Genomic DNA, 26,998 nt, shown 5'->3' with positions numbered 1-26,998 from the left:
GAAAATAGCCCCATCTCATTTAAACCACTGCTAGTTAGGCTTTCCCTTACTGACCACTGAATGTATTTGTAAGCCACATACTCCACTAAGGCCTATTTCCAGAGAAGAGCCAATATTCAGGTAGTGGCATATGTGTCTTCTGTCCCAGTACATTTCCCAAGGGTGAAAGCTGCAATCAATAGGAACAACAATTCCCATTCTAACACATCTAAACGACAGATATTCAACAAATATGCATTGAAGAAACAGAATAATTAAAAACAATTTTCGAGTCAGACCTATATTTGAACCTCTATCATCTATTAGCTGTGGGACCTCAAGCAAGTGATTTTATCACTCAAGCCTCAGTGCCCTTATCATTAGAATGCAGATTATGTTAGTACCTATTGTACTTGTTGTAAACAATAAGACAATGCATGCCAAGCCATTAGTATAACTCCTGGCATAGAACAATACTCCATAATTGGTAACTCTCATTACTGCGGGTCACTCATGTAGCACCAGCAGCCATGGGTATAAGGATGATGGAGTTCAAGGTCTGGATGGGAGATTCTACAAGTAAATCAGTAATTTATGGAGAAAGGTCGAGGCTCTAATATGCATCTGCATGCTGAAGGGGTGGAAAGAAACCCAAAGCCCCACCTCTAAGGTCCCATACCTTGTAAACACCACAGATGTCTCAGCTCTCCTCCATATTTTGTCAAAGTTACCAACCATTTAATTTAAAACTTCAACTCTTTATCTTACAAAATAACAGGACAACAAAATGGTCAAAAGACAGCCAGACATGAAGAAAAGAATCCTACCAGCAGCTCTTCAGATTGGTTACGGCAGCTGCACATGCCGGGGCTATCCTCCCTTCTCTGGATCCCTACGGGTCATGATCATTCCTTTAGGGAGGGTGCTTCAGTTAGGGTGCGTTCAGCTGCAAGTAACAAAGTCCAATTCCCTCCGTGTCCTAAACAAGGAGGCAGATTAGCTCCAGGTTCAGGTGATTCAGTGCCCCCTTAACACAGCCAGGAGGCCCTTTCTATCTTTCTTCAGATCCACCATGTGTCAGCTTCATTCCCTGGCTGGCTCCTTTCACAGCTGCAAACAGCTATAGCTGCTCCAAGCATCATTTGAAGGTGAAACGTTCTGGAGGAAGAAAGAACTTCACTTTCACAAGACTGAGAGGGTACCCCTCTCATATTCTGATGCAGGGCAAGCCCGTGGCCAGCCTCCTTGGAAGCACAGGGCTCATAATAAGAGCAGATCCTATACCTAGTCAGGTTCATTGAGGATAAGGAGCAGTTGGATGTTGGGTAGGCAAGCAATGGTTTCTCCACTGGAAAATAATGGAAGGCCTAGAGAATTTACAGATGCAAATAATTACCCCCTAAACTAAGAATACCCTTGTGTATTTTCTGGTTAAAAACAAAACCAAAGCATCATCTTCAGGTAGGTATGTGTTGCAGTACTACTGGAAATGTGATGTCCTCCGTCCCACCCATAGCTCCATCAACAGCCACCCTCATCCATGGACTGCCACGAGAGAGGCCAGCTCAAAGAAATTTCTTTAAGTCTGTAAGTAAAAATGGAAACAGAACACACTGATAGAGCAACATTAGATTCCAATTCTCTTATTTCAGACACCAGAATTTATTTTAAAGAACATTTAAGACTGCCATAGTCAAGTTTTCCAAATCTTGCCTGCTCAGGCAGATTTGTTTATAATTCCCAAGGACCAGTTGGGCCCTTTTATATTCACAGGACAAGGAAATAATGCTACTTAAATCCATAGTCTCATCTGCCCTTTCTTCCCGGTACCCTTGTTTTCCTATCTAAAATCACACTTTGAAACCCAGCACAGGAGCGGGGAAACCTTAATCACACTGCAAACTGCCAGAAAACTGCAAGCCTGTTTACTAGTGACATTTCATTCACTTGTTGTGAATGTTCATTCATTTGTTGTACATTCTGCAAACTGCTGTCTTATGAAGATTACGTCTTATGTAATCTTCGTAAGAACCCAGTAAGAACTACATTGTTTGGGGGAATATTAATTCCACAGCTATGAGGATGGTAGAAGTATAATAAAAGTAGTTATTTTTCATTAAAAGTATATCATTTATATTAACATCGAATGGGTTTGCTATTATTTTTAATGAATAATTTTAAAAATTGTGTTTTAGTTTCTAATATGGTAAATAGACACAATCCAAATTTTAAATAGAAGCTATGCGGGATAATTTTTAAAAATGTACAGGGTCTTGAGACCAAAGAGTTTGAGAAGTGCTGCCTCAGTCCACATCAGTAACGCACAGAGGGTTCTGAGAGCGAGCCCTGTGGGTGGAAGCTGCCCTTCTGCCCCAATATGGGGGAGGTACAAAGGGGCAATGCCCTCCTCTTGACAGACCCAGCGTGGACACATGCTGAGCACTCACAGGGGAGGTTGAGGCCACTTCTGTGGCCTGCAATGGGATCTCTTCAGACCTGTCACACTGGGGAAACAGAGGCACCTCCCTACCTTCCCGTTTCCATCTCCATTTATGGAAACTGACAGGCAAAATGACCAGCTCGAGGTCCCAAAAGGCATATGTGGGAGAACCAGGACTTGCATCTGTATGATGATGATCTATTTGCTTTCCCTTCAGCAAGTGACAAGCTCTTTGAGAGAAGAGAGCTTGTGTCCTGTTCCTCATTGCATTTCCGGCATGCACCATGCTGTGTGTTTGGCTCTGACTCCAAACCCAGGCCACCTGCTCCCCCTTCCCAACTGCCTGATCCACATGAGCCCAGTCCCCACCCTGTCTTCCCACTCTGCATCACTCTCTCCAGACCCCTCCGATAGAGACGTTAACATATAGAACTGAGCGCAGCGAGGCAATCATCTCAAGCAAACATTCATAAAAACATCCTCTGTACTGAATGCCTGGGCATGCACACCTTTAACAATTGTTTTCTTTCTTAATCAAATCCTCCTGTTGACTTTAAATTACATCTTTATTTTTACTACCTCTGAAATGCATGAATGCTACCCTCCCCATTTTCAGCAAAGGTCATGTTGCTGGCCTTGTCTTCCACATACAGCTTTATTTCAGAGTTGGGGGTAAATCCAGCAGCCCTCCCACCTGCTCAGTCCTGGGTGTCCTCTGTGTTCAGCCCTCTCCCTCTGCCCTTCCCAGTCACGGGATCTCTCCTTCTCCCAACCCCCAAGCACAGCTGGACCCAGTTTCCTGGCTTCTGTCCTACCAACAGCCTCTGAAATAAGCTTACAAAACCCCTTTTGTTTTTGAAGGTTTTTCTCCCAGCTGGTAAATACAGAAAAACAAAATAGGATTTATAAAATAAAGCACACCATGGGGCAGTTATAGTTTCAGGAAAAAAAAAACCCATTATTTTACATAGAACAATTCTCTCTGGAGTTCATTAAACTGAAAATTAGCATAGGTCTGCTCTCACTTAAAATATTCTAGAAGGATTCCTTTAGGCCTAAAAATGAGCCCTATCCTAAATCTTCTCTCAGTAATTCTTCAGTTTTGCTCACCTTAACCCTCATTAAAAAACCATATCAATTGTTACCTAGCCTCTTCCCTTGGTCAAGTTAGCAGAAGGTGGAGAGGTAAGAGTTAGTTATTTAATTACATAATTACTCAGGTTTCCCCAGTGGGTATTCACATCAATTCCAGACTAGAGTCTCTTTTATCTTAAAGTTTCCTTCCTCCTTACAGAGAGGTAAAGTCAATTTAAGTCATTTCCTGGCAAAGCTGGGTATACGTGCTAATCTTAATAGCTCTAATAATTCATGACACTCCCCTCAGTCTGAATATAGGACAATCGTCTTTTAAAAGCACTGGCTCCTTGGAAATTGCATTTGAAGCTGTTTTGATACAAGGTGGTCTAATCCATAATCCTTTATTGGTAAGTTGCACTTGTGAGTGGGCAATGGTGAAATATAGCAGGTTTTCTAGGAGGTTTTTTCAACAATGGTGCTTCATCAAGTGATTTACTGCACAAAATTTAATTGTATATATCTCAGCTCTTCCCATAAATTGCAAATAATAATAAAAAATCTTCTGTATTAAGTCAAATAATTGGAGAGCTAATACCCCATAGTGAGTTAGGAAGGTGATTTTTGGAGTCCAGCAGCCCTGGCTCTGCCCTGGACTGGCTCAAGGAGCTTGGCCAGCTACATAGCCCCTCCAACCTCAGTGTGTCCACTGTCTCACACAGGAGTGCTGTCAAGATTAAGTGGGACCAGCACTTGGAAACAAAGGTTTCCAAGAAAACAACACATGATTCTAGTCTGCACCCACCCTTCTCCCAGAAGAAAAGTCCTACAGAGTGAAAAAGAAAGATGTAAATAACTCTATGGAGCTACTGACATCACTAAATTGATGAGCTCGGGTCCCTATCCATCGCTTGGGATCCATTTTTAAAATCCATCAATATAAACAATTTCTCAGAGGCACAGTTTGAAACAAAAGCAGGACATTTGTGACTAAATTGCCTTAAAGGCACAGTTTAATGATGAAAACAATTCAGAGAATAATGCACACAGCAAAAATCCTACCTTCATTCCATTCAAAAGGGAGGAAGAGGCTGGATGCAGTGGCTCACACATAATCCCAGCACTTTGGGAGGCCGAGATGGGAGGATCACTTGAGGCCAGGAGTTCGAAACCAGCCTGGCCAACATGGTAAAACCCTGTCTCTACTAAAAACACAAAAACTAGCTGGGCATGGTGGTGGATGCCTGTAATTCCAGCTACTCTGGAGGCCGAGGCAGGAGAATTGCTTGAACCCGGGAGACAGAGGTTGCAGTGAGCCCAAATCACACCACTGTACTCCAGCCTGAGTGACAGAGTGAGTGAGACTCTGTCTCAAAAACAAAACAAAACAAAAAGGAATGAAGAAGCCTAAGCAACAAAAATTCATAATTGGATTGTTATTTTTTTCAGTGGATTTATGTTTAAAGCCCAGAGTTATAAAGTCATCAACTATTGGTCATAAAGAGAGGATGAGTGGCCATGGCTTGTTTCTGAAGATTAATAATTCGTGCACATCCTAAAATATCACTCAAGTCAACATCCCCTACACACTAACTTCGGTGACTTATGCACTCATTTTTTAAGTGGTGACTTCTTTAAGTGATGACTGCATCACTTAAAAAGTGCTTTTAGGTCAGAGCTATTAACAAGGACAGGCCTTGTAATGGAGAGCTAATTGTAGGTCTTCCTTATTAATGGGAATAGAACATGGAAACCATTAGGACTGGCTTACAACTGGCAGATAGCCCACAGACGCAGCTGGTTGTAAGTTAGGAAATAGAATGGTATTATCACTTATACTACGTTAAAAGGAGACAAGAATATTCTTTGTCTTCTATGGCAGCAGGGAAAGGAAAAAGAGAAACTAGATCTTCAGAGCACCTTGATTTCTAACACAGATTTCAGCAACCTCCACTGCTAAACGCTAGTCCATGTGCCACTCTCTCCTTGCAAATAGATTTTTCTGGTCACCTGTTTATGGCAAGCCTGATCTCAGGAAGCTAGAAAAGTTCAGTTCTCCTCTAGAACAAGCCCTTGCTCACTTACAAGGTTCCCACTGAGCCCAGAAAGGCTGACAATGTTTTCCCCACATTGCCTTTCACAGCTTGCTGAGATAAATAATTCGCTAAATCTGAAAATGAGCCAGGCTTGGACTAACCAAAGTGTCTTAAAGCTCCCCCAACCTGCCCGCCTTTTTTTTTATGGTAACCAGCAAAACTCAACAGAGTTTGACTCAACAGGGCCAAAACTCAGTTACATTTGTATGACTCTGCAAAGAGAAGTCAGCTATAGTAGGGAGAAAAGGAAGAAGGCAAGAAAAGGAGACTCGAGATGAGTTTACATCCAAGAGAAGCACAGATGTTTGTAATCTACCTAGAATAATGTGAAGTACCTGTCCAGCATGTATGCTCAGATCCTCCATTCATTAGCACAAGCTGAAAACATGAACTGCAAATTCTACACCAGCATCCTTTGCTTCCTCCATGGCAGTGGGAGGTAGCAAGGGGAGTCCAACACTTCTCCATGACATAAGAAAGGCAGGAACAATACTGATGAGAATCAAACTGTGTGCCAAAAACAGCTATTGGGGTATTTGCTGTCCTCATCATGTTAAATCATATAAAGTTCTTCCCAGTTGATGCAGATATGTTTCTTTCTTCAAATTAAAGCTAAAAAACTGATAGGTATTGGTGGTTCACACCTGTAACTCCAACACTTTGGGAGGCTAAGGTGGGAGGATCGCTTGAAGCCAGGAATTTGAGATCAGCATGGGCAACATAGCAAAACTCCATCTCTACAAAAAATTTTTAAAAAATTAACTGGGCATGGTGCCATACACCTGTAGTCCTAGCTACTTGGGAGGCTGAGGCAGGAGGGTTGCTTGAATCCAGGAGTTCGAGTGTGCAATGAGCTATGATTGTGCTCCTGCACTCCAGCCTGAACAACAGAGTGAGACTGTCTCTAAAAAACAAAACAAACAAAACAACCAAAAAAACTTGCATATCTTGCAGAAGTCGCTCCAGGCTTCTTAGCACAGAATTAAAGCACTAAAATAGATCAATGCAGCATAAAGGCAATTAAAGTAAAACCATATGAGAAATGGGAAGCTGTTATGGATGGTTCTCTCCAAGTATAAACACTGATGAATGTGCTCACACCCTGCATGAAAAATCAGTAGGTCCCCACGTGAAGACGAGGAGGAATATGTCATTATCTAGACTGAATGAAGTGTCTGGACAAGGCAGGCAAAATGAAGCAAAGGGCCAGGCAGAGGGTCAGCTAGGGAGGAGAGGTGGTGGGACACATACAAAGACAAATGGGAAAAAAAAAGCTGTTAGAATCTTTCTGGAAAGTACAACTGGCAAGAGAAAGCAATTAGGCTGAGGTTGGCTCTGAAAAATCATGGAGCAGGTAAGCAAAATGGCTGGGTTATGGCTAGGGTAATCACTGGGATTGTTCCCAAAGGGGCACTGAGTAATGCCAACAAAAGGTTTGCTGCCAATGGCTGCCTTTTGACAAAATAGCTCCAGGATTCCCTTGACAGTTTTATTTCATCTGGACCAGTACTGTTGCAAGTGACCTGGAAGGAAGAAAGAGACAATCTTGAATTGGGACAGGATAGGAGTGGAGGTTCTTCAGTCCTTTAGAACAGAAATACTCCAAGTCAAATTCATGTTGGAGATGGAGGTAGGACAGGCAGTATGCCTCTTCCAGGGTGGCCAAGGACTTTTCATGGAAATCTTCTGAGAACTGAAACCTTTGTATCTTTAGCATCCTTTGGCATAGAATATTGGTCAGAGTCCTGATTACTACCACCACCATCCCCCACCCCTTATCTAATATACATTAGGTGGGGCAGGGCTTTAGTTGAGTAGAGGGCACAGGATTTAAGTCTACACTAGCTGAGGTCAATGAATTGAGTGTTGGGCTTCTGGGTATACTCTTTAAGACTGACCTTCTCAGTTAGTAAGATATTAGAAGTCCTATTGCCAAAGCTGAGATTCCATTTTGGCACAGATTCTTTCGAATACTGCATTTTCTAAGAATCTAGGAGATGAAGGCAGTGGCTTTCTGGGACATGTGATGTAAAGCTGGAGAAGCAGTTTCATCCCACAAACATTTATAAGGCACTGACATAAGAGATACAAAGATGAGTAATTTGTCTAGGTGAGCTCCTTGAGGCTAGGGTCTGAGAATAGAACCTGCAAACAACTGCCAACGTGGTTGATGAGCTTCACGACAGGATTATGTAAGAAGAACGGTGAGGACACAAGGGAGAGAAATATAATTTCTACCTAGGAAATTAAGGAAGGACTTCAGGACTTCTCAGCATGGTCTTCAAGGATAAGTAGGATAAGGAAGTGAGAAAGGCTGCATAAGACACACACTGGGCAATTTTGATGAAGAGAGCAGCCCAGAACATGTTCCCCTAACATTTTAGTGCTCAACATGCAGGGGAGCTTTTGGGCTACTTATTCAAACACCTCTAGATCTGTGGTTTTGGTCTTGGCTTTGGCATGTGGAAGGAAGAGGAGCCATGACAAGTATGCTATATTTCATTATATGAGATGGCCTAGGACATAAGAATGGTGAGGATTAGGGAATGCCTTCAGTAAAACCCTAGCCGACCAACATCATAGTCACATCTTCAAGAGAAAAAGTCCCCCTGCCCAACAAAAACAAATTCAAAAATAGGAAGCTACCCTTGCTCCAAATGCATTTAAATCAACACAAAGATAAAGGAAGCATACAAAAGTAAGGTAATGTGACACCCTCAAAAGAACACAGTAATTCTCCGCCAATAAATCCTAACCAAAAAGAAATCCTTGAAATGTCAGATAAAAAATTCAAAATATTTATTTTAAATACGCTCAATGAGATGCAAGAAAAATCTGAAAATGAATATACGGAAATCAGAAAATCAATTCATGATATGAATGAAAAATTTACTAAGGAGATAGACATCTTAAAAAAATTCTGGAACTGAAAAATTCATTGAAGGAATTACAAAATATATTCAAAAGCTTCAGTAATAGACTAGACCAAGCAGAAGAAGAAATCTCAGAACTTGAAGGCAGGTCTTTTGAAATAATACAGTCAGGCAAAATATAAGGAAAAAAGAATGAACAAAGCCTTTGAGATATCTGGGACTATATAAAGCAATCAAACTTACAAATTATCAGTATTCCTGAGCGAAAAGAAAGACCAAAGATCTCTTTAAGGAAATAATTGATGAAAATTTCCCAAGTCTGGCAAGAAATTTGGACAGATCCTCCAGATACAGGAGGCCCAGCAATTCCCAGAAAAATACATTGCAAAAAGGACTTCACTGCAGCATATTATAATTAGACTGTCTAAAGTAAAAGTGAGCCAGGTGCAGTAGCTCATGCCTGTAATCCCAGCATTTTGGGAAGCTGAGGCAGGTGAATCACTTGAGTCAAGGAGTCTGAGACCAGCCTGGGCAACATGATGAAACCCAATCTCTACCAAAACAAACAAACAAACAAACAAAAAATACAGAAAATTAGCTGGGTGTGGTGACATATGCCTGTAGTCCTAGCTACAGGGAGGCTGAGGTGGGAGGATTGCTTGAATCTGGGAGGCAGAGGTTGCAGTGAGCTGAGATTGCTCCACTGCACTCCAACCTGGGTGACAGAGCATGACCTTGTCTCAAAAAAATATAAATAAATAAATAAATAAATAAAGTAAAAGTGAAAGAATTTTAAAATTAGCAAGAGAAAAGCATCCAGTCACCTATAAAGAAAACCCCATTAGACTAACAGTGGATTTCTCAGCAGAAACCTCTTAGATAGAAGAAAATTGAATGACATTTTCAAAATGCTGAAACACAAAGAAAAGAAAATGTCGACCGAGAATTTTATATCCAGAAAGAATAAGCTTCATAAATGAAGGAGAAATAAATTATTTCCCAGACAAGCAAATGCTAAGAGAATTTATCATCCCTAGACTGGCCTACCAGTAATGCTCAAAGGAGTCTTAAACATGGAAATAAAAGGCTGATATTCACCATTATGAAAACACAAAAGCTCACAGGTCTTATAAAGCAATCAAAGGATTAAGAGAAGAGAAAGGAATGAATGGCAACAAGAGAGAATTCCACCAAACCACAGAGACAGAGAAAAAGAAAAAAACAAAGAATCTAAATGACAACGTGACAGGAACAAAACCTCACATACTAATATTAACCTTGAATGTAAATGCATTAAATGCTCCACTTAAAATATATAGATTGTCATAAAGGATTTAAAAAAGATCCAACTAGGCTGGGTGCAGTGGCTCACGCCTGTAATCCCAGCACTTTGGGAGGCCGAGGCGGGTGGATCACAAGGTCAGGCGTTCGAGACTAGCCTGGCCAATATGGTGAAACTCTGTCTCTACTAAAAATACAAAAGTTGGCCGGGTGTGGTGGCACTGTGCCTGTAGTCCCAGCTACTCGGGAGGCTGAGGCAGGAGAATCACTTGAACCCAGGAGGTGGAGGTTGTAGTGAGCTGAGATTGCACCACTGCACTTCAGCCTGGGTGACACAGCAAGACTCTGTCTAAAAAAAAAAAAAAAAAAAAAAAAATCCAACTACCAACTATACGCTGCTTATAAGAAACTCACTTTACTTGTAGAGACATGTGTAGACTGAAAGTACAGAGGTGGGAAAAGATATTCCATGCAAACGGAAATCAAAAGTAAGCAGGAATCACTATACTTATGTCAGATAAAACAGACTTTAAATGAAAAACAGTAAAGACAAAGAAGGTCATTATATAATGATAAAGGGATCAATTCAACAAGAGACTATAACAATTTTAATATATATGTACCCAACACTGGAGCACCCAGATTCATAAAACAAATATTACTAGACCTAAAGAAAGAGATAGACACCAATACAATAATAGTAGGGGACTTCAACATCCCACTCACAGCATTAGACACGTTGTCAGGACAGAAAATCAACAAAGAGACATTGGACTTAAGTTGGACTTTAAGCCAAATGGACCTAACAGACATTTACAGAATATTCTAATTGTTCTTGATCGGTAGCCTCCAAGTCTTATGATATTACTTGGTTGAAAAACTAGTGGATAGCCATGATGGAATCAGCGACTATCAGTGGCAACTGTACTTGGTCATATTTTTCACCAAATCTGTCACTATTAGGGAACATCCTGAGTTGGCTTTTGCTTACGAAGCAAAAAGGACATGGGGAGGATGATTCTAAGACATAACCTGAGCTATCGATGGCTTCTTCAGTGTAGGGATACCTGAGTAGCCCACTAATTCATAGATTTATTCAACCCTGCAAAGATGCATGTAAGGAGACCTTGAAGTTTAAGAAAAGGGAAAAGAGAAGCAAAGATAGCAAGGGTGCAGTCTCCTCATGGAGGAAGATAAGGACCCTTAAAACTCACCCCCAAATCAAAAGCAAGACTAAGGGCAGGAAGGTGGAAAGATTTTCACATGACTAGCCACTAATAAAGTCATGAAATATTCCATAGTACATATTCCCTGGACCTGCCTCCCTCCCTGGCATTGAATATCAATAGGCTCTGCATTAATTCCTACCCTTGTTGCTCACCACATCAACAATAAGAGTGAGCATTTCATCAGTGACAGAGCCTTGAGCACAAATAAGCAATGTCTCTTGACCTCCTTAATTCCATCTAATATGTTTTATCATCAATATCTCTCTTAGAATGCTCTATGCATAACTGAATCCAGTCACCAGTCACTTAAATCATTCAAAAGTCCTTAGAGCAATCAATGGCAAAAGGAAAAATAATACAACATAGGTCTCTCAAGGATTCAATTTCAACACAGGCTCTTCAAGGGTTCTTCTGATTTAAGCTACCACTACTAACGTACACAATTGACCAAAACAGTATTAGTAATTATGAGAATGGGACTATATTTAACATGAAATTAACAAATCAGTGGCAAAAGAAAAAAATAGGAAAAAGCAGAGCAAAGGTATTCAAGATTATGAATGATCCCTGTAGCCCTTTCCAAAACAAACAATTTTAAAAATCTGCAAATAATCACCTGGAGGTGATTATGTAACAGAAATGAAAACTAAATCTGAATTCAAAATCAGAAGAATGCAAGAGATAGTTTATAAATTTGGTTTCTTTCCCATATATTAAATGTAAGCATAATGGAAGAAAAAATAACATATCCAAATTCTCCTCAATGAGCAGACAAATATTTACAGTGCCTGGATTTTTTTTTTTTTTTTTTTTTTTTTTTTTTTTTTTTTAGCAGATGCTCAAATAGAAAGATGCCATGTTAAACATAATGATTTAACAGAGTAAATGCTCTCCTGGTTTAAAGCGCCTGGAAGAGGAATCAAAGGATTAAAGAAGGACTGATTTACAACACAGGGGGAAAAGCCCATTACTGTATGTCTCCTCTTTATATCATTTCCCTAATGATAACATGGAATAGTAAATCAGACTAGTGTTGATTCAATCTCTTTTCTGCTCTAATTATGGCTTCTACTTGTATCTTAGACGAGGCTTTGAGAAGTTCCCCACTATTGTGAATCACAAACTGAAACCTCCTTAAATGTATAAAAGTCTATAATAAATTTACATTTGCTACCACATCACAATGTTTTCTGTTTTGTATATCTTCATTCTCTTCCTTCAAAATTGTTTTTAAAAAAACACCTTTGAATGCAAGGCTCACATCTGCTGTGTCTCATTCATATGGTTCAATTCTCTGTACAAGAATGCTTGATAGATCTCATTGTGCATCTGAAACATAATAATGTCCATTCTTTTGAATAGTAAGATGATGTATCTTTGTACATGAGGATAATCTTTGTCATTAGAGGAAATACTCCGAGTTGAATTTCTAATAATGGTGAAAATATGTAAAGACATGTACATATGCATATATTCATCCATAGTCTCTCATCTGGCACCCCTCCCACCAATGTTGTGAACAGCTCCTGTAGGTGCACAAGATAGGTAGCTGGCTCTGGGGTAAAGCAAAAGATTGTTGAATAAAATAAAGCCAAATGAGTAAAAGGAGAACCAAAAATATGTCCTTGGACACATTGAAACCATATTCTCTCCAGCTCTTCTAGCCACACACATACACATGAACACTAGACAAAGAAGGTCATTATATAATGATAAAGGGATCAATTAAGCAAGAGACTATAACAATTCTAAATATATGTATGCGCCCAACAATTTTAAACATTCCCAGCCAGTGGAGCAGAAACGTCTTCTGTTGCTCCTCACACTGAAGACAGACCTTTTATCACAAACTCAGAACCACAGAAAACCTCACTGCTAAGTTAAACAACACTTTGGATGAGGAAACAACCTTTAGAGCAGAGTTTATCAAACTCTTTTACTTATGTAGTCACTAAGAAAATGTTAAGATTCTGTTTTTCACGTACTTTAAGTTAGCATTCAAATTTTTTCATCATAATTTTAATTGTGAAGGCTGTAATTCTGGAATACTTGAATTATTAAAATTTTTAATTAAAACATATCACTTTTGAAATGTATCTTGTGAATACGACAGCAATTTGAAAAACACCTTCATCCATCAAAAAAAGGTGAACAAACTCTTCTTTAACAGTAAAATAATGCTGTATTGTTATTTTTCTCCTTGAACTTATTGTATTTCCATTCCATTTTCCCCAAACATTTTTCTCCAATATATTTTAATGCTAGAAAGGCTTTTATTAACCTCCCTACTATACTTCTCTGTTAAGATAAAGTATGTTTAAAGTAATTTTTAAAATATTTCCTGTAACCATAAGGCTTTAAAATGTTCAATTGTAAGCAGTCATTACTAATGCACAAAATTGGTCCAAAGAACATTAATAATTATTTATCAAAATGTCAATATGGTTAGCATGGAAAATACACTTTTATTAAAAATACATGTCTACGGAAATGGAGTTTGTTTATATTTCTCCCAGTTAGTTCATATGCCTATGAAGAAGTATTTTCCATTGCTATATAATAAGGTAGAATTTAGCACCAATTCCATATCAATTCTTTTTTACCTTTATAGTTGTAAGCAGTAAGACACCTTGTTTACATAAATAATAAGGGAATGAAGGGGACATCATCAAAAAAATATTTTCATCTATCATCTTATAGCTCCTTCAATATTGCTGAAAGCCAAGAAGTTAAAACACATAACTTGAAAAATGATATGTTTCCCGGTCCTTATAATCACTCCCTTTACCAGTATGGACACTAGTATGTTCATAGTTCTTTGTGGGTGGAACAAGATCTCTGTACCCCAGGACAACACACTACTGTAAGACACAGGTGGGTAACAGGTGTGGTTTTCTCTGACAAGCAGGAGCAGAGTGACAGTAAAAGGTGAGGTGGAAAAGGAGACGTGGCAATGTCAGTTTTGAAGCAAATCAGTTTTAAGAAAGGGGACTTATAGAAGTTGGGGGCCAGGAAATTGACTTCTTTAAACTATCCATGCCTTCACAGCTCATAGAAAGTCCTCACATCCTCCTATGTGCTGGACACCCCAGCTGCACCACCTCTCTGCTAGACAAACATGTTGTTGCCAGACATTCTGTTCATGTATAAGCTTTGCACACACAAAAATGCACTTAGTTTAAAACATGGATTCCCTTACAATATGTAAATCTGTAGAAGTTACTACAGGAAAAGTAATGAATTTTTTAAAAAGATAGAAACATAAATTTTGTTCAATCTACTTAAAAAGAGAGAAAATATCTAATCACAGTATCCTGAGAACATAGAAACCTTACTCAACAAAGGGTTATAGTCCAAAATACTTTATAATCTCAAAGAAAACCCTGGAAACAGCCCAAGTGTTATTAAACAATAGGAAAACTGCTAAATGAATTATGCTACAGCCATATAATGGAAGTATACGTAACATTTTAATTTGAAGAACATATACTGGCATTAGAAAATATTCTTCATATGGTTTTGAGTAAAAAAAAATCAAGCAGGCAACAAAGTCGTGAATAAAATTTTATATTAATTTATAAAATATATGTGTATAGAAAAAGACATTTAAGAAAATCTATTAAACTGTTTTCAGTGGTTATCCTTAGGTGATGTAGTTATGGACAACTTTCTTTTTTGTTGTATTGTTCTTTCCAATTTTTCTACAGAGGGCAGGCATTTCTCTCCCAGTGAGGGTTGGGGGAAGTTATAGTGGGAGGGGAAGAAGGTGGGGAAATAGGCTTCCTATCTCTGGGCTGCTGCGTGTGGCTGTGGACTTCACAACCAGCCAGATGATGTCCAGCCAGGGTTGCCAATCAGAGCTTAAATCCACACTACCTAGTGTAGGGGTGCATGCCCATCAGAGGGAGTGCAATTTTCTTTCTACTCCTTCACGTAAGTTTTGATCATGTCTCTCCTTGACCAATTTGATCCTTTTACCATGGACTTCCATGGCTGGTTCCTTTAGGTCACTGGTTTCATCCCTCTACAGACAGGTGGAGCGAATGCGATCGGGTTCACATCATGTAACCTCATGAAATATCCCAGCTCATGGGTGCAAGAAAGCCTTTAGTCAGCAAGTAAAATGCTATGCTATCGTACGAATGTGTCACCACCAAAAGTAAGTGTTGGAAACGTAATCCACAATGCAACAGTATTGGGAGGTCAGGCCTAATGAGAGGTGATCTGGCTATGAGGGCTCTGCTCCATGAATGGATGAATGCTGTTATCACAGGAGTGGGGCTTTGTTAGAAAAGGGTGCATTCAGTCCCCTTCTCTCTTCTCTGTTCCACCCTCTTTTTGTCCTTCTACCTTTGGGATGACGCAGCAAGAAGACCCTCGCTAGATATGGCCCCTTGATCTTGGACTTCTCAGCCTCCAGAACCATGAACTAATACATTTCTGTTCATTATAAATCACCCAGTCTGTAGTATTCTGTTATAGCAGCACAAAACAAACTAAGACGCACTGTAAACCAATGTGGTTATCTGGGCCTTCAGCAGGTAATATTGACTTCTGTGATATTATACAATGTCCATCTCCTACCTCAGTACATGTGGAGGGATCTTGACAATGGTATCCAGACCACCTAGAGTTTCTGCAAAAGAAAAATTACAAAGTTAAAATAAATATTTAAACACTGAGAATATACATTGTACATGAATTTCTCTGTTAGTTTCTCTTTTCAGGAATTCTTCTAATTATAAACTAGTCAATTCTCAATTATCTGCATGCAAGTCCTTCATATTTTAAAATCCTTTTCCCTTGAGAGCCCCAGAGATTTCCCTGGACCTTGCAAACTAGGAGGGGAAAGTTAAAAGTTAGGGCACATTTCCCTAAACAGATAAAGAACGAATAGTTAAATTCCTAGTCTGAACCACTGAATCTAGTTACAACTAAGATACTATATTCTTGTAATAAAAATAAAGAAAGAAAAGCTGTTTCCTTGAAAATACTGTTTCAATATCCTTACACAATAATTCATACTTGTGAAAGACTTTCAAGTTCACAAAGCACTTACACAACATCTTATTATTCTCATACACATTTGTGACACAGTAGATTAAACTTTTTTAAAAATATTACAGTATAGTTAGGATATTGATTGGAAGGCTCACATCCAAATCTTGTTACTCCAACCTGGATGTTCAATACTTTGCCATTGTTTGTGGATTTTTCACACTATTGCTGCCTCCAATTTTAGAGATAATGAAAAGCTCACCAGTCTCTTCCCCAAAAAACTGTACTATTTCAATCCTTCCAACTTGTCTCCAGTCTTGCAGCTCAAATTGTGTTGACCCCTTTCTTCACTCCTTGGAGTCAACAAGCCCTGTGTATCTGAATTATTTTCACCAGGGAAGGAGAAACGTCTCTTCTCACCTTGCTCAGAGATCAGAGAGAATAACAAATGTGAAATATATACATATATCAGAGACTCAAGGCTAAGAACAGGCCTGATAGGATCTGGGCTTGATGTGGCCAGTGGGGCAAAAGAGTGGATTTCAGAAAGACAATTAATCAGCAAAACAGAAAGATGAGTTCAGCAGGGTTCTTGGTACTGTGAAGACAAGGCCAATGGAGGAAGATGAAGGACTGAAGTCAATGCTTAAGATGAGACAGGATGACAAGAAAGGGAAGCCCTGAGATGCAGGTACAGGAAGCAGCTCAAAGGCCACACAGGCCAGCGCAGTCCACCAGTTAGCACAGCAGGGACTGGCACCCAGGATGAGCCGATGCTGCTCCCCAAGGAAAGGCAGTGACAGTGAACAACCAGATCAGCATGGTTTTCCCACAGGACAGAGGGATATATAGTCAACCAAGGCTGGGTAACAGTGCCCAGCTCTATAAGGCTAAGAGCAAGCTAGAAGAAAAGGAAAAGAGAAAAGGCTGTCACACAGCAGCCACCATGAAACTACACCTCTAAGTGCAGTGAGACTCCCAGGCACATGGGATCAGTGTGGAACCCAAGGCGAAGAGCATCCAAAGGTCAAGGAGAAAATGGCCTGCAGCTTTGCTGTAAGCACCCAGGACAGAATGGTAGCTGGGGAGAGGGCACCATGGAAGCATCAAGAAGGAAAGCAAAGAGAACCAGGTTCCAGTCCCAGCTCCGCTCCAGCTTGTGACACTTGGGATGGGGGCAGGTCACTTATCCTCTGTTAAGTTTCAGTTCCCTCATCTTTAGAAAGAAGACAATGACACCTTCCTCCCGGGATGCTTGTGAGGAGCTGATAGGATCATGATCATAAAGGGCCTGACACAGTCCTTAGATGCCAGTGCCAATTCCTGTCTCCCTTCTTTGATTCTCTCACTAAACACTGAACCAGGTCCTGGGCTAGGGACCCAGTGGTGATAACAGACACGATCCGTGAATTCATGGAGTGCACATTCTCATTTCAAAGCATGATAAACGCCAGGAAGGAAAATACAGGAAATTAGGCAAAAGTGGAACAGGAGGTCCTACTGTGGACTGTGAGGTCAGGGCTTCCTGCTGGGGGTAATGAGACCACAAATGATTTATTTAAAGTAGATAAGGAGAGGTCACTCCGAGTGGAGGGAATAATAAGTTTGAAATGCTTGGAGAATCCCAACATCTTCCCTGACTCTGTCCTGCCACTTCGGTCCAAGCTGTCACCTTCTCTCACTTGGATGACTGTACCAGCCTCTGTTCTAGGCTTTTAGCTTTTGGGCTTGCCCCTGAAGCTGCAGTCTCTGCTTAACACAGTAGCCTGAGAGACCCTGTCAAGACCCAGATGAGAGCATTTCCTCCACCCCAAATGACTCCCCATCTCATCCTTAGAGAGCCCAACAAGGACTTTCATGATCTGGTCCTCACTTCCTACTTCTCTCCTGTCGCTCCAGCCCCCTGGCTCCTTGCTCTTTCCCAAAGCCATCAGATGTTTTCCCAACTAGGAGCCTCCCTTTTAGTAAGGTTTTCCGTGAATACCCTATTTAAATGGCAACTCCCTCTTTACTCCAAGTACCTCCTATCTTTTCACTATTTCATGTTTTCCCTTTCTTAGCTCTTATCACTCTCTTTGCTGTCATGTATATTTTATTTATTTATCTTGATTACTGGCTGTCATCTCTCCAAGAATCTGTAAACTCTTGGATCTTTTTGCCTGTTTTGCTCACCATGTTATCCCTAACACTTGGAACAGTACCTGGCACATAGTAGGTACTCACTAAATATTTGCTGAATTAATGAAGTAAGAGGGAGCACAGTGTAGCTGAGTAACTGAAAGAAGATCAGTGTGGCTGAAATTCAGAGAGCAAGGACCCCTCTCTCTCATGAGGGTCTCAGAGGGGGATGACCCTCTCTCTCATGAGGGTGGCATAGCACAAGGCTGTGGGGCAGGTAGGAGCCAGGCCACGTAGGGCTGGACAGAACACACCAAGGACTTTTGTTTTTATCCTAATGGGATGCTATTCAATGTTTTAACATGGCATGTCATGAAAAGATTGGGGTTTCCAAGGTGACACTACTTGGGAAAAAGAACTAGAGCAGACAAGGAAGGAGCAGTTAAGAGGGTGTTGCAGAAGTTCAGATAAAAAGAGAAGGCAGCTTATTCTGGAGAGCTGGCAACAGAGGTAGAAAGAAGTGAACAGGCTTGACATATATTTAGGAGGTAAAAATGAGCAGAGCTTGGGTGATGGACTAGGTAAGATGGCAAATTACAGAAATGTATCAAGGATGACTCTAGATTTCAGGTCAATGCAACTGGACAGGTGATGACATCAACTGATCATTTAGAAACACCAGAGGTGAGTGAGGTTGGGCAGTGAGGTAGAGGTGGGAAAGAACACACAGTCACTTTGAGCCTTGTTGAGCTGAGTGCCTGCAAGCCATTCAGGTGGAGATGTTCAGTAGGTAGCTAAGTTGTGGGGTGTGCGTTTCAGAGCACTGCTGTCGACTAGTGATATAAACACGGGCATCACATTCTCAGAAATGGAGCTGAAGCTGTGGGTATGTGTGTGTTCAACTCCAGAAGAGCTGGGAGTAAGAGATGAGGGCTCAAAGCTAACCTTTGAGAAACTCAAATATTTACAGCTGGGGAGAGAATCTGGCACTAGCAAAGGAGACAGAGTGGCTCAAGAACCAAGGTAGGGTGTGATCATAGAAGTCAAGGTAAAGCAGGTGCCCAGTTGTGTCCAGTGTCACCAGGAGGACCTCTGAGATGGGAATGAGAATGGTCTGCCAGCTGAATGGCTGTATGTTACTGTTCTTCAGTAACTGTGAGTTGGTGGGATGATGGAGGTGAAAGGCAGATGACAAAAAGATGAAGACAGAGTAGAAGGTGAGAACACAGATACAATTTCTACACTTTTTAAGAAGTTTGGCTGTGAAGTAATCACCTGTGGCTGGAAGAAAAAGCAGATGGGTAGATAGAGAGAAGGGTGCTGGTTGGATAGATGTTCCCTCTTCCCCTACTTGGCCTTCGTACCTCTAGTTTCTTTCCCCGCTCCTCCATTTTCCACATTCATTCTGTATAAGGCCCCTGATAGATATAAAATACTAAAAGTAGGACTTGGTTGCTTCCAGCTCTCCTGTTCTGCAATTCTATTTCATCCCACCACAGCCTAGCTCGCAAGCCCCCAGGACTGCCAGTTTCTGAAGTTCTTTCTGCCTTTCCCCAAGCCAACCCTTCATCCAATTCATTCCTTTCTACTCCCTGGCCAGGCCATTCCTCACTAACAAAAACAACCAACCAGATAACACTAAATAAAGAGAAGACACATACATATGCCTTATTAGTTATTCTGCAGCCATTAACACTGATTTTCAGAGAAGTGTCATGACAAAGTAGACAGAGTAGAAGATGCTAAAGTTAAAAAACACATGACAAAATGCCATATGTGGTATGACCTTTTGCAAAGGGAAAGACTCCAAAATGTCAACAGTGTTATCTCTGGATAGGGAGACTGCAGATTATTTTAATTTTTTCTTTATGTTGTTCCATTATTTGCAACATTCTAAAGTGAACATATATAACTCTTATAAACAGAAAAAGATGAATATTATTTAAAACTCAAACAAGTAGTTAAAGTATTGATTTACTTATTGAACATCTGCCTTCCACTACAGGTGCAGAAGCAACCAAAGAAGCATAAACGGCAGTCTCTGTGCTAAAGAGCTCACTACTCTGTTTACATGTATTGTTTTGATTGACCAGTATCCATTCCCCTGGCTTCTGAAGAAGCATCTTAATTTTACTTCCAGGAAGCCATTTTTCCCTAGCTCTGGATTTCAGTGGAACTTGTAGCCTAGGCCTAAACCAGTTATTCTATTTCATTCTTTGACTAGAGGACTGGTTCAAGGATACACTCATGAATCATCAGGACAAAGAGAACAAGGGAAACCAAGGATCAAGCAGGAGTGACTGCAGAAGTCCAGCTGTCTTGATATGGTCTAAATATGGTGATGATCACCTATCTCAAAATGATCTGAGTGAGGAATGATGCCTCTCTCCTTTGAGGGTCTCAGAGTCGGATGACCCTCTCTCCTATGGGGGTCTCAGTCTCAGTCTCTCATGAGTGTCTCAGTGGGGAGTGACCCTGTCTCTTCTGAGGGTCTAAGTAAGGGATGAGCCCTCTCCCAGGAGGGTCTCAGAGGGAAATGACCCCTCTCTCCCATTAGGGTCTCAGTGGGGAATGACTCCTCCCTCCCATAAGGGTCTCAGTCTCAGTGAGGGATGACCCCTCTCTCTCATGAGGGTCTCAGAGGGAGATGCCCCTCTCCCCCATGTGGGTCTCAGAGGGGGATGACCCCCTGTCTCCCATGAGGGTCTCAGTGGGGAATGACCCTCTGTCCCATGAGCATCTAAGTGAGGATGACCCCTCTCTCCCATGATGGTCTAAGTAGGGGATGACCCCTTGCTCCTATGAGAGTCTCAGAGGGGGATAATCCCTGTCTCTCACAAGGGTCTCAGTGTCAGATGCCCCTCTCTCTTATGAGGGTCTAAATCAAGGATGATCTCTCTCCCATGAGGGTCTCAGAGGGGGATATCCCCTCTCTCCCATGAGGGTCTAAGTGGGGGATGACCCCTGTCTCCCACAATGGTCTCAGAGGGGGATGCCCCCTCTCTCTCATGAGGGTCTCAGAGGGGGATGCCCTCTCTCTCTCATGAGGGTCTCAGAGGGGGATGCCCCCTCTCTCTCATGAGGGTCTCAGAGGGGGATGCCCTCTCTCTCTCATGAGGGTCTCAGAGGGGGATGCCCTCTCTCTCTCATGAGGGTCTCAGAGGGGGATGCCCTCTCTCTCTCATGAGGGTCTCAGAGGGGGATGCCCTCTCTCTCTCATGAGGGTCTCAGAGGGGGATGCCCCCTCTCTCTCATGAGGGTCTCAGAGGGGGATGCCCTCTCTCTCTCATGAGGGTCTCAGAGGGGGATGCCCCCTCTCTCTCATGAGGGTCTCAGAGGGGGATGCCCTCTCTCTCCTAGGAGGGTCTCAGTGGGGGATGCCCCCTCTCTCTCATGAGGGTCTCAGAGGGGGATGCCCTCTCTCTCTCATGAGGGTCTCAGAGGGGGATGCCCTCTCTCTCCTAGGAGGGTCTCAGTGGGGGATGCCCCCTCTCTCTCATGAGGGTCTCAGAGGGGGATGCTCTCTCTCTCTCATGAGGGTCTCAGAGGGGGATGCCCTCTCTCTCCTAGGAGGGTCTCAGTGGGGGATGCCCCCTCTCTCTCATGAGGGTCTCAGAGGGGGATGACCTCTCTCTCCTATGAGGGTCTCAGAGGGGGATGCCCTCTCTCTCCTATGAGGGTCTCAGAGGGGGATGTCCTCTCTCTCCCATGAGGGTCTAAGTGGGGGATGACCCCTGTCTCCCACAATGGTCTCAGAGGGGGATGCCCTCTCTCTCTCATGAGGGTCTCAGAGGGGGATGACCTCTCTCTCCTATGAGGGTCTCAGAGGGGGATGACCTTTCTCTCCTAGGAGGGTCTCAGTGGGGGATGCTTCCTCTCTCCCATGAGGGTCTAAGTGAGGATGACCCCTCTCTCCCATGATGGTCTAAGTAGGGGATGGCCCCTTGCTCCTATGAGGGTCTAAGTGGGGGATGACCCCTCTCTCATGAGGGTCTATGTGAGAGGTAACCCCCCTTTCCCATGACGACCTAAGTAGCGGTTGACCTCCCCCTCACATGATGGTCTAAGTGGGGGATGAGACCTGTTTTCCTGAGATGGTCTAAGTTTATTGTTGCCTCTTTTCATGAGATGGTCTAAATGTGTTGATTCATGAGCCCAAAACTGTGGAGACCCACGCAGAGCATGTCAGTCAACCCACAAAGAGCAGGACAAGATCCCTGAAACAGTGTCTAATTCCTAAATCACAGCTATTCTTGTAAGGGGTATTTTAGTTAAAGGAGTAAATAAATCCCGTTTTGTATAGCTCAGCTTAAACTAGCTTTTTTGTCTCTTGCACCCAACATATTTGTCAATTACACTGCCCGTAAGAGCCTACCTGTGCACACAATCAACTATTATCCAAAATAGTAGGTACTCTAAGAGAGTCATCAAGGCAAGGATCTGAACCCAGACAAACAAGATGGACCTTGCCGAGTCTGAAAAGGGAATTCCCTACAGAAGGACTAGCAAGAGCAAAGGCAAAGAGAGAAGTGTGCCACACAGCATGTTCAACAAAGTGCTGCAGCTGACTGCCACTAGATTGTTGAATCTTGGTTGGGGAGTGACAAGAACAGAGGCTGGGGCTAGATTCTGAAGAGCATTCTGAGGAATTTACACATTAATCTAGAAATAAATTAGGGGGGTTGAAGAGTGACAGGTGTTTTGTAATCTAAACAGTGACGGGCAGTGGAAATGGACTGGAGTGGGAAAGGCAACAGGAAAACCTATCCCTATAGGCCTTTGTTCATGTCTCCAGCATGCCCTTCTAACAAATTCCTTACAGGGGACATTTTATTCATCCATATATCCCATTGCTCATTACCAGGGAGGTCTTAATAAATGTTTCCTAAATAAAGAAGCGAAGGAAAGAAGGAACCCATAGCTTCCCCATTCTTCAAGTGAAATCTACTTCAAAAGCCCCACCAGCTCACACCAATTCTCCCCCAATCCATGGACAACACATTTATCCTGCCTTCTTTGACTTGTTTTCCTGGTTTGCCCAATCCAACTGCACAATGAATGCCCTGCACTATTATTTAACTATTTCATGCACTTCTGTCTTGTCTTGCTAATTACAGAACAATCACTGGGAAAGGAAGTACATCCACTCGGGCTGGTTTCTTTCAGATTTGACTCGAATAATTTACCTGCCTCAATGCTCAGCCTCCCCAATGGCTTTAAAGGACCTAAACTCAGCAACGTTGTGGTTTCACTTAATAAGATGTTGATGTCAGTATTCAAACTTATTAAAATACTAGATTAATCTCCTCCTCCCTGTTTATCTAAATCTGCTTAATTTGGAGCAAAATAATAACGAATACTAGGAATGGCATGTTTAAAGCACAATTGGGCCCTGCTTTATCATGTTACCCAGCCATCTGTGACCCTTCATTAGAGGCATTTTGGAATCTAGCTTCGAATCACTCTGCTGAATGACAATGGCAACGCAAAAATAGTACTGTGGCTTTAAGAGCCCTTGCTGTTCTCTCAGATTTCTGGTCCATTTTTCTTTAACAGTAAGCTAGAATGGTCAAGTGCTTGTTCTACCTACAAGACAAACTTCCTAGACAATATTCTAGACAATTTTGTGATGATAGGCACAAGTTAAAAAAAAAGATGCTGCTATAATTACCTGTACACACACCCAAACATATGTGAATTAAGACCATCTATATATTAAGAGTCACCTAAACCACTCTCAAAATTTTACATTTAGTGGAAAACCTGCTAAAGGCTCTTCTCTATCTCAGGCTGCATCAAAGCACACACAGTGTCATGACAGACAGTGATGGTTCTTGGTTGCAAGGCAAAGGGAGTCAATTTCATTTTTCAATTGAGTGGCAACTGAGGCATCACATCAGGCTCCAGCAAGGCAGAGCGAGGAGCCCACAGAGCTAGCTGCGCTGGCTTCTCCTTGGCCTTTCCTTTCTAAAAAGCATCACCATCACCCAAAGTATGCTTCTGATCTATTTGCATTACCATCCTGACCATTTTGATTGCCCAAACCCCGCCTAACTGAAATGTCTTTCCGTTTTTTTCCACTGCTGAGTTCTGCAACCTGAGTCTGATGAGAAACACAAATTTGCTCCCTGGAACTTACTTCAACGCTAGCACAGCTCACAGCCTTAAAATCCCACCTGTCTGAAGGGCAGACCACAACAGAATTGCAGAGGTAACATGATCCCCGCCCGTATGTTATTTTTCATGTGCAATAACCACGAAAGCTAACACTTAGCAAGCTGACCTCTATCAGGAAAATCAAATTAAACAAGCCTTTCCTTCCTGGTTCCACTCGCCAAGGATTCGACATCGGGGTTGTTGGTTTAACTTCCCTTTTCCCCAGAGGCGCTTCGCTGTCAGGCCCCAGGATTCGCACCGGCTCCGGGTCCTGCCTAACTCGGCGATGGGGAAGCATCGTCCCCAGCGCCGGGACCGGGAGAAGGGGGCCGCCAGGCAGGGAGGACAGCGGTTCCCGAGGAAGGTTTCGGAGAGTGAAAGAGACCGGAGGGGAGGCGGCTGGTGTCCACGCCCGAGCCAAGACTCTCAAATCCCACATCAATTTCCCGAGGCGACTCTCGCAATCGCGCGAACGGCACCCATGACCGACGCTCCGCGAAAGCCCCACGCGCGGAGGCGCGGGTTCAGCCCCGGCCGCGCGGCCCTCCCGCCGCGGCGAGCAGGTGCCGGGCGCTTACCCAGGGCCCAGGTGCAGCTCTCCTTGATGGCTTTGTACTTGCTCCCGGACGCCTCCTTCTGCAGCTTCCTCAGGATTTCTTCCATCTTGACCTTCCAGGCGCCGGGCCGCCGCCCACAGGGAGAGAAGCGCGGGCGAGCCGGGCCGGGGAAGCCGCCGCTGCCTGGCCCTGGGCGCCTAGGCGGCCGCCGCGCGCGCCCCCATGCCGCCCCGGCGCGGATGCTGATGAATCACGCCCGCTCCATGCCGCGGGCCACGTCAGCCCCGCGCCCCGCCCGCCGCCCCGCCCGCCTGGGTCAGGTGCGCTCCGCTCGGCGGCGGCTGCGGGCTGGGGCCGGAGAGTGAGGCTGGAGGCCGCTGACCTGACCGCCGAGGCAGGCCCCGCGGGCACCGCGCTTAGCGGAAAGGTGGGGACGGATGTCCGGAGCTGGCTCGCCAGCCGCCGGGAGGGAGCGCCTGGTCCGCGGCGGGCGGCGGGAGGCAGGCGGGGAGGGGCCTCGCCGCGGTCTTCGCACCCCCTGAGCCGACGGTGGCCGCGGGCGGAGTCGGAGCGGCCCAGCCCGGATACCGGGACCCCCAGCGTGGTGCAGGCGCCGCGCCCGCTGCATCCCGTCGTCTGCTAACCAGAAAATTCTTGTGTTCAGTCACTAACAGCTTTTTTGGGCCACTCCCTGTGCCAGGCTCGGGCGATGCAGCGTTGCACACACTGTGCCCCTGCCTGCAGGGAACCTCCAGTCAAGCTTTCAACACGCGGCGGGCGGTGGGCTGCGGTGGGGCTGGGGTAGAGCTTGATACGCCCAAGGAAACCAGACCCAGAGAGGCTGAGTTACTTCCTAGACCAACAAGAGTTAGACTCCAAACACGTCCTGAATCCAGAGCCCCTTCTAAAAACCTCTCTCTCCTCCCCTTCCCATCCTCTCTTGCGCTGAATTGCTGCCCTGTGAAAAATGTGGTGCACAAGGGCCGCCGCAGCAGAGGGCTTCTCATTGGGGTGAAAAGGGGGAGCCCCAGGAGACTCACGCGGGCGGTGGGGAAGGCAGTGTGACAGGGCACCCCGTGTTTCCTTTTTCTTTGAAAATGTTCCTGTGGTGGAAGTGAGGATGATGGACTGCAGAGGGGCAGACTGGCAGCTGGGAGAACAAAGGTTCTGCAGGAATCTAGAAACCAATTAGGCCAAGGGTGGGTAGGAGGGGAATAAAGGAAAGTATGTCAAGAGATATTGAAGGGTAGAAACAACAGGATTTAATGACACAATAGGGGAGAGACGGTGTATATGGGATGGCTTCCAGGTTTCTTGTTTAGGGAATTGGGAGGATGGTGGCCCCATTTTAAAGAAGAGAAGATAGAAAGGGTTTGGATTAGGGGGGATATATGAGTTCAGTTTTGAACATGTTCAGATTGAAATGATAATGACATACTTGTAGATTTTTTTTAAGGACAGGAACTCAGGATAGGGCTCTGGGAGGGATGCCAGTATTTGAAGGGTGGTAAATATAGGGAGTTGTTGATGCCTCGAGTCTGACAAAGGTTGCACAAAAGAGGGAGTGACGGCGCCCCTAATTCTCAAATCATGGGTACAGGAGCAAGGGCCCAGGGAGGAGGCTGAGAGGAGCAGTCCGAAATCCGAGGTGTAGGGGGTCAGCCAGGGGAGGGAGTGCCATTGGAGGGTGTCCAACACATGGGGATGTTAGACTACTCCTTCGGCGCTCTTGGTACTGAGGAGGCAAAACCTACAAAGTCCCAGCCCCCAAGGATCCTTCTACCACTACCCTCATGCCCAGTGAAGCCATCATTTAAAGAAAGGTTTAAAAAAAAAAAAAAAAAAGTAAAAACGCCGCAGCAGATAATGTACTTGGGTTAAAGAAAATTGTTAACTATTTGGAAAAATATATAGATCACAACTTTATATCGTGTAGCAAAATAAATTACAAATGTATTAAAGAATTAAATTTAAGAATTAAATGATGAAAAGTTTAGAAGAAAGCATAAGTGAATAAACTTATCTTAATGCATTAAGATTATTTCTAACAAACTAAGGCAGAAACTGAAGGAAAAAAGGTCAATAGATTTGACTATTTGAATATTTAAGACCTTTATGCCAAAAGTTTCATACAAAATTAAAAAGCAAATGATACTCTGAGGGATGGATTGAAGGAAGAAAAGATGATAACTCTAAA

General features: G+C 43.2%; 1 protein-coding gene across 2 annotated transcripts in view; it reads right to left on the bottom strand.

Moving 5' to 3' along the window:
• ARFGEF3 (ARFGEF family member 3) overlaps positions 1 to 25,055 on the bottom strand; it is a 175,941-nt gene extending 150,886 nt beyond the window's left edge. Inside the window, exons 1-2 of one of the 2 annotated variants that reach the window (XM_518767.7) lie at positions 24,823 to 25,055; positions 15,557 to 15,608 (exon numbers count right to left, since the gene is read on the bottom strand). In XM_518767.7, the coding sequence (XP_518767.2) occupies positions 15,557 to 15,608; positions 24,823 to 24,907 (137 nt within the window). In that variant the 5' untranslated portion in view covers positions 24,908 to 25,055. Of the gene's footprint in view, positions 1 to 15,556; positions 15,609 to 24,371; positions 24,463 to 24,822 lie in introns of those variants that run through there. The other variant, XM_016956383.4, reaches the window with a different exon arrangement.
• Positions 25,056 to 26,998: the final 1,943 nt, after the last annotated feature.

Source organism: Pan troglodytes, chromosome 5 (genome assembly GCF_028858775.2).
Source record: "Pan troglodytes isolate AG18354 chromosome 5, NHGRI_mPanTro3-v2.0_pri, whole genome shotgun sequence".
Taxonomy (NCBI): Eukaryota; Metazoa; Chordata; class Mammalia; order Primates; family Hominidae; genus Pan; species Pan troglodytes.
Note: the sequence above shows the minus strand (reverse complement) of the source record. Positions and strands in the feature narration are given on the sequence as shown.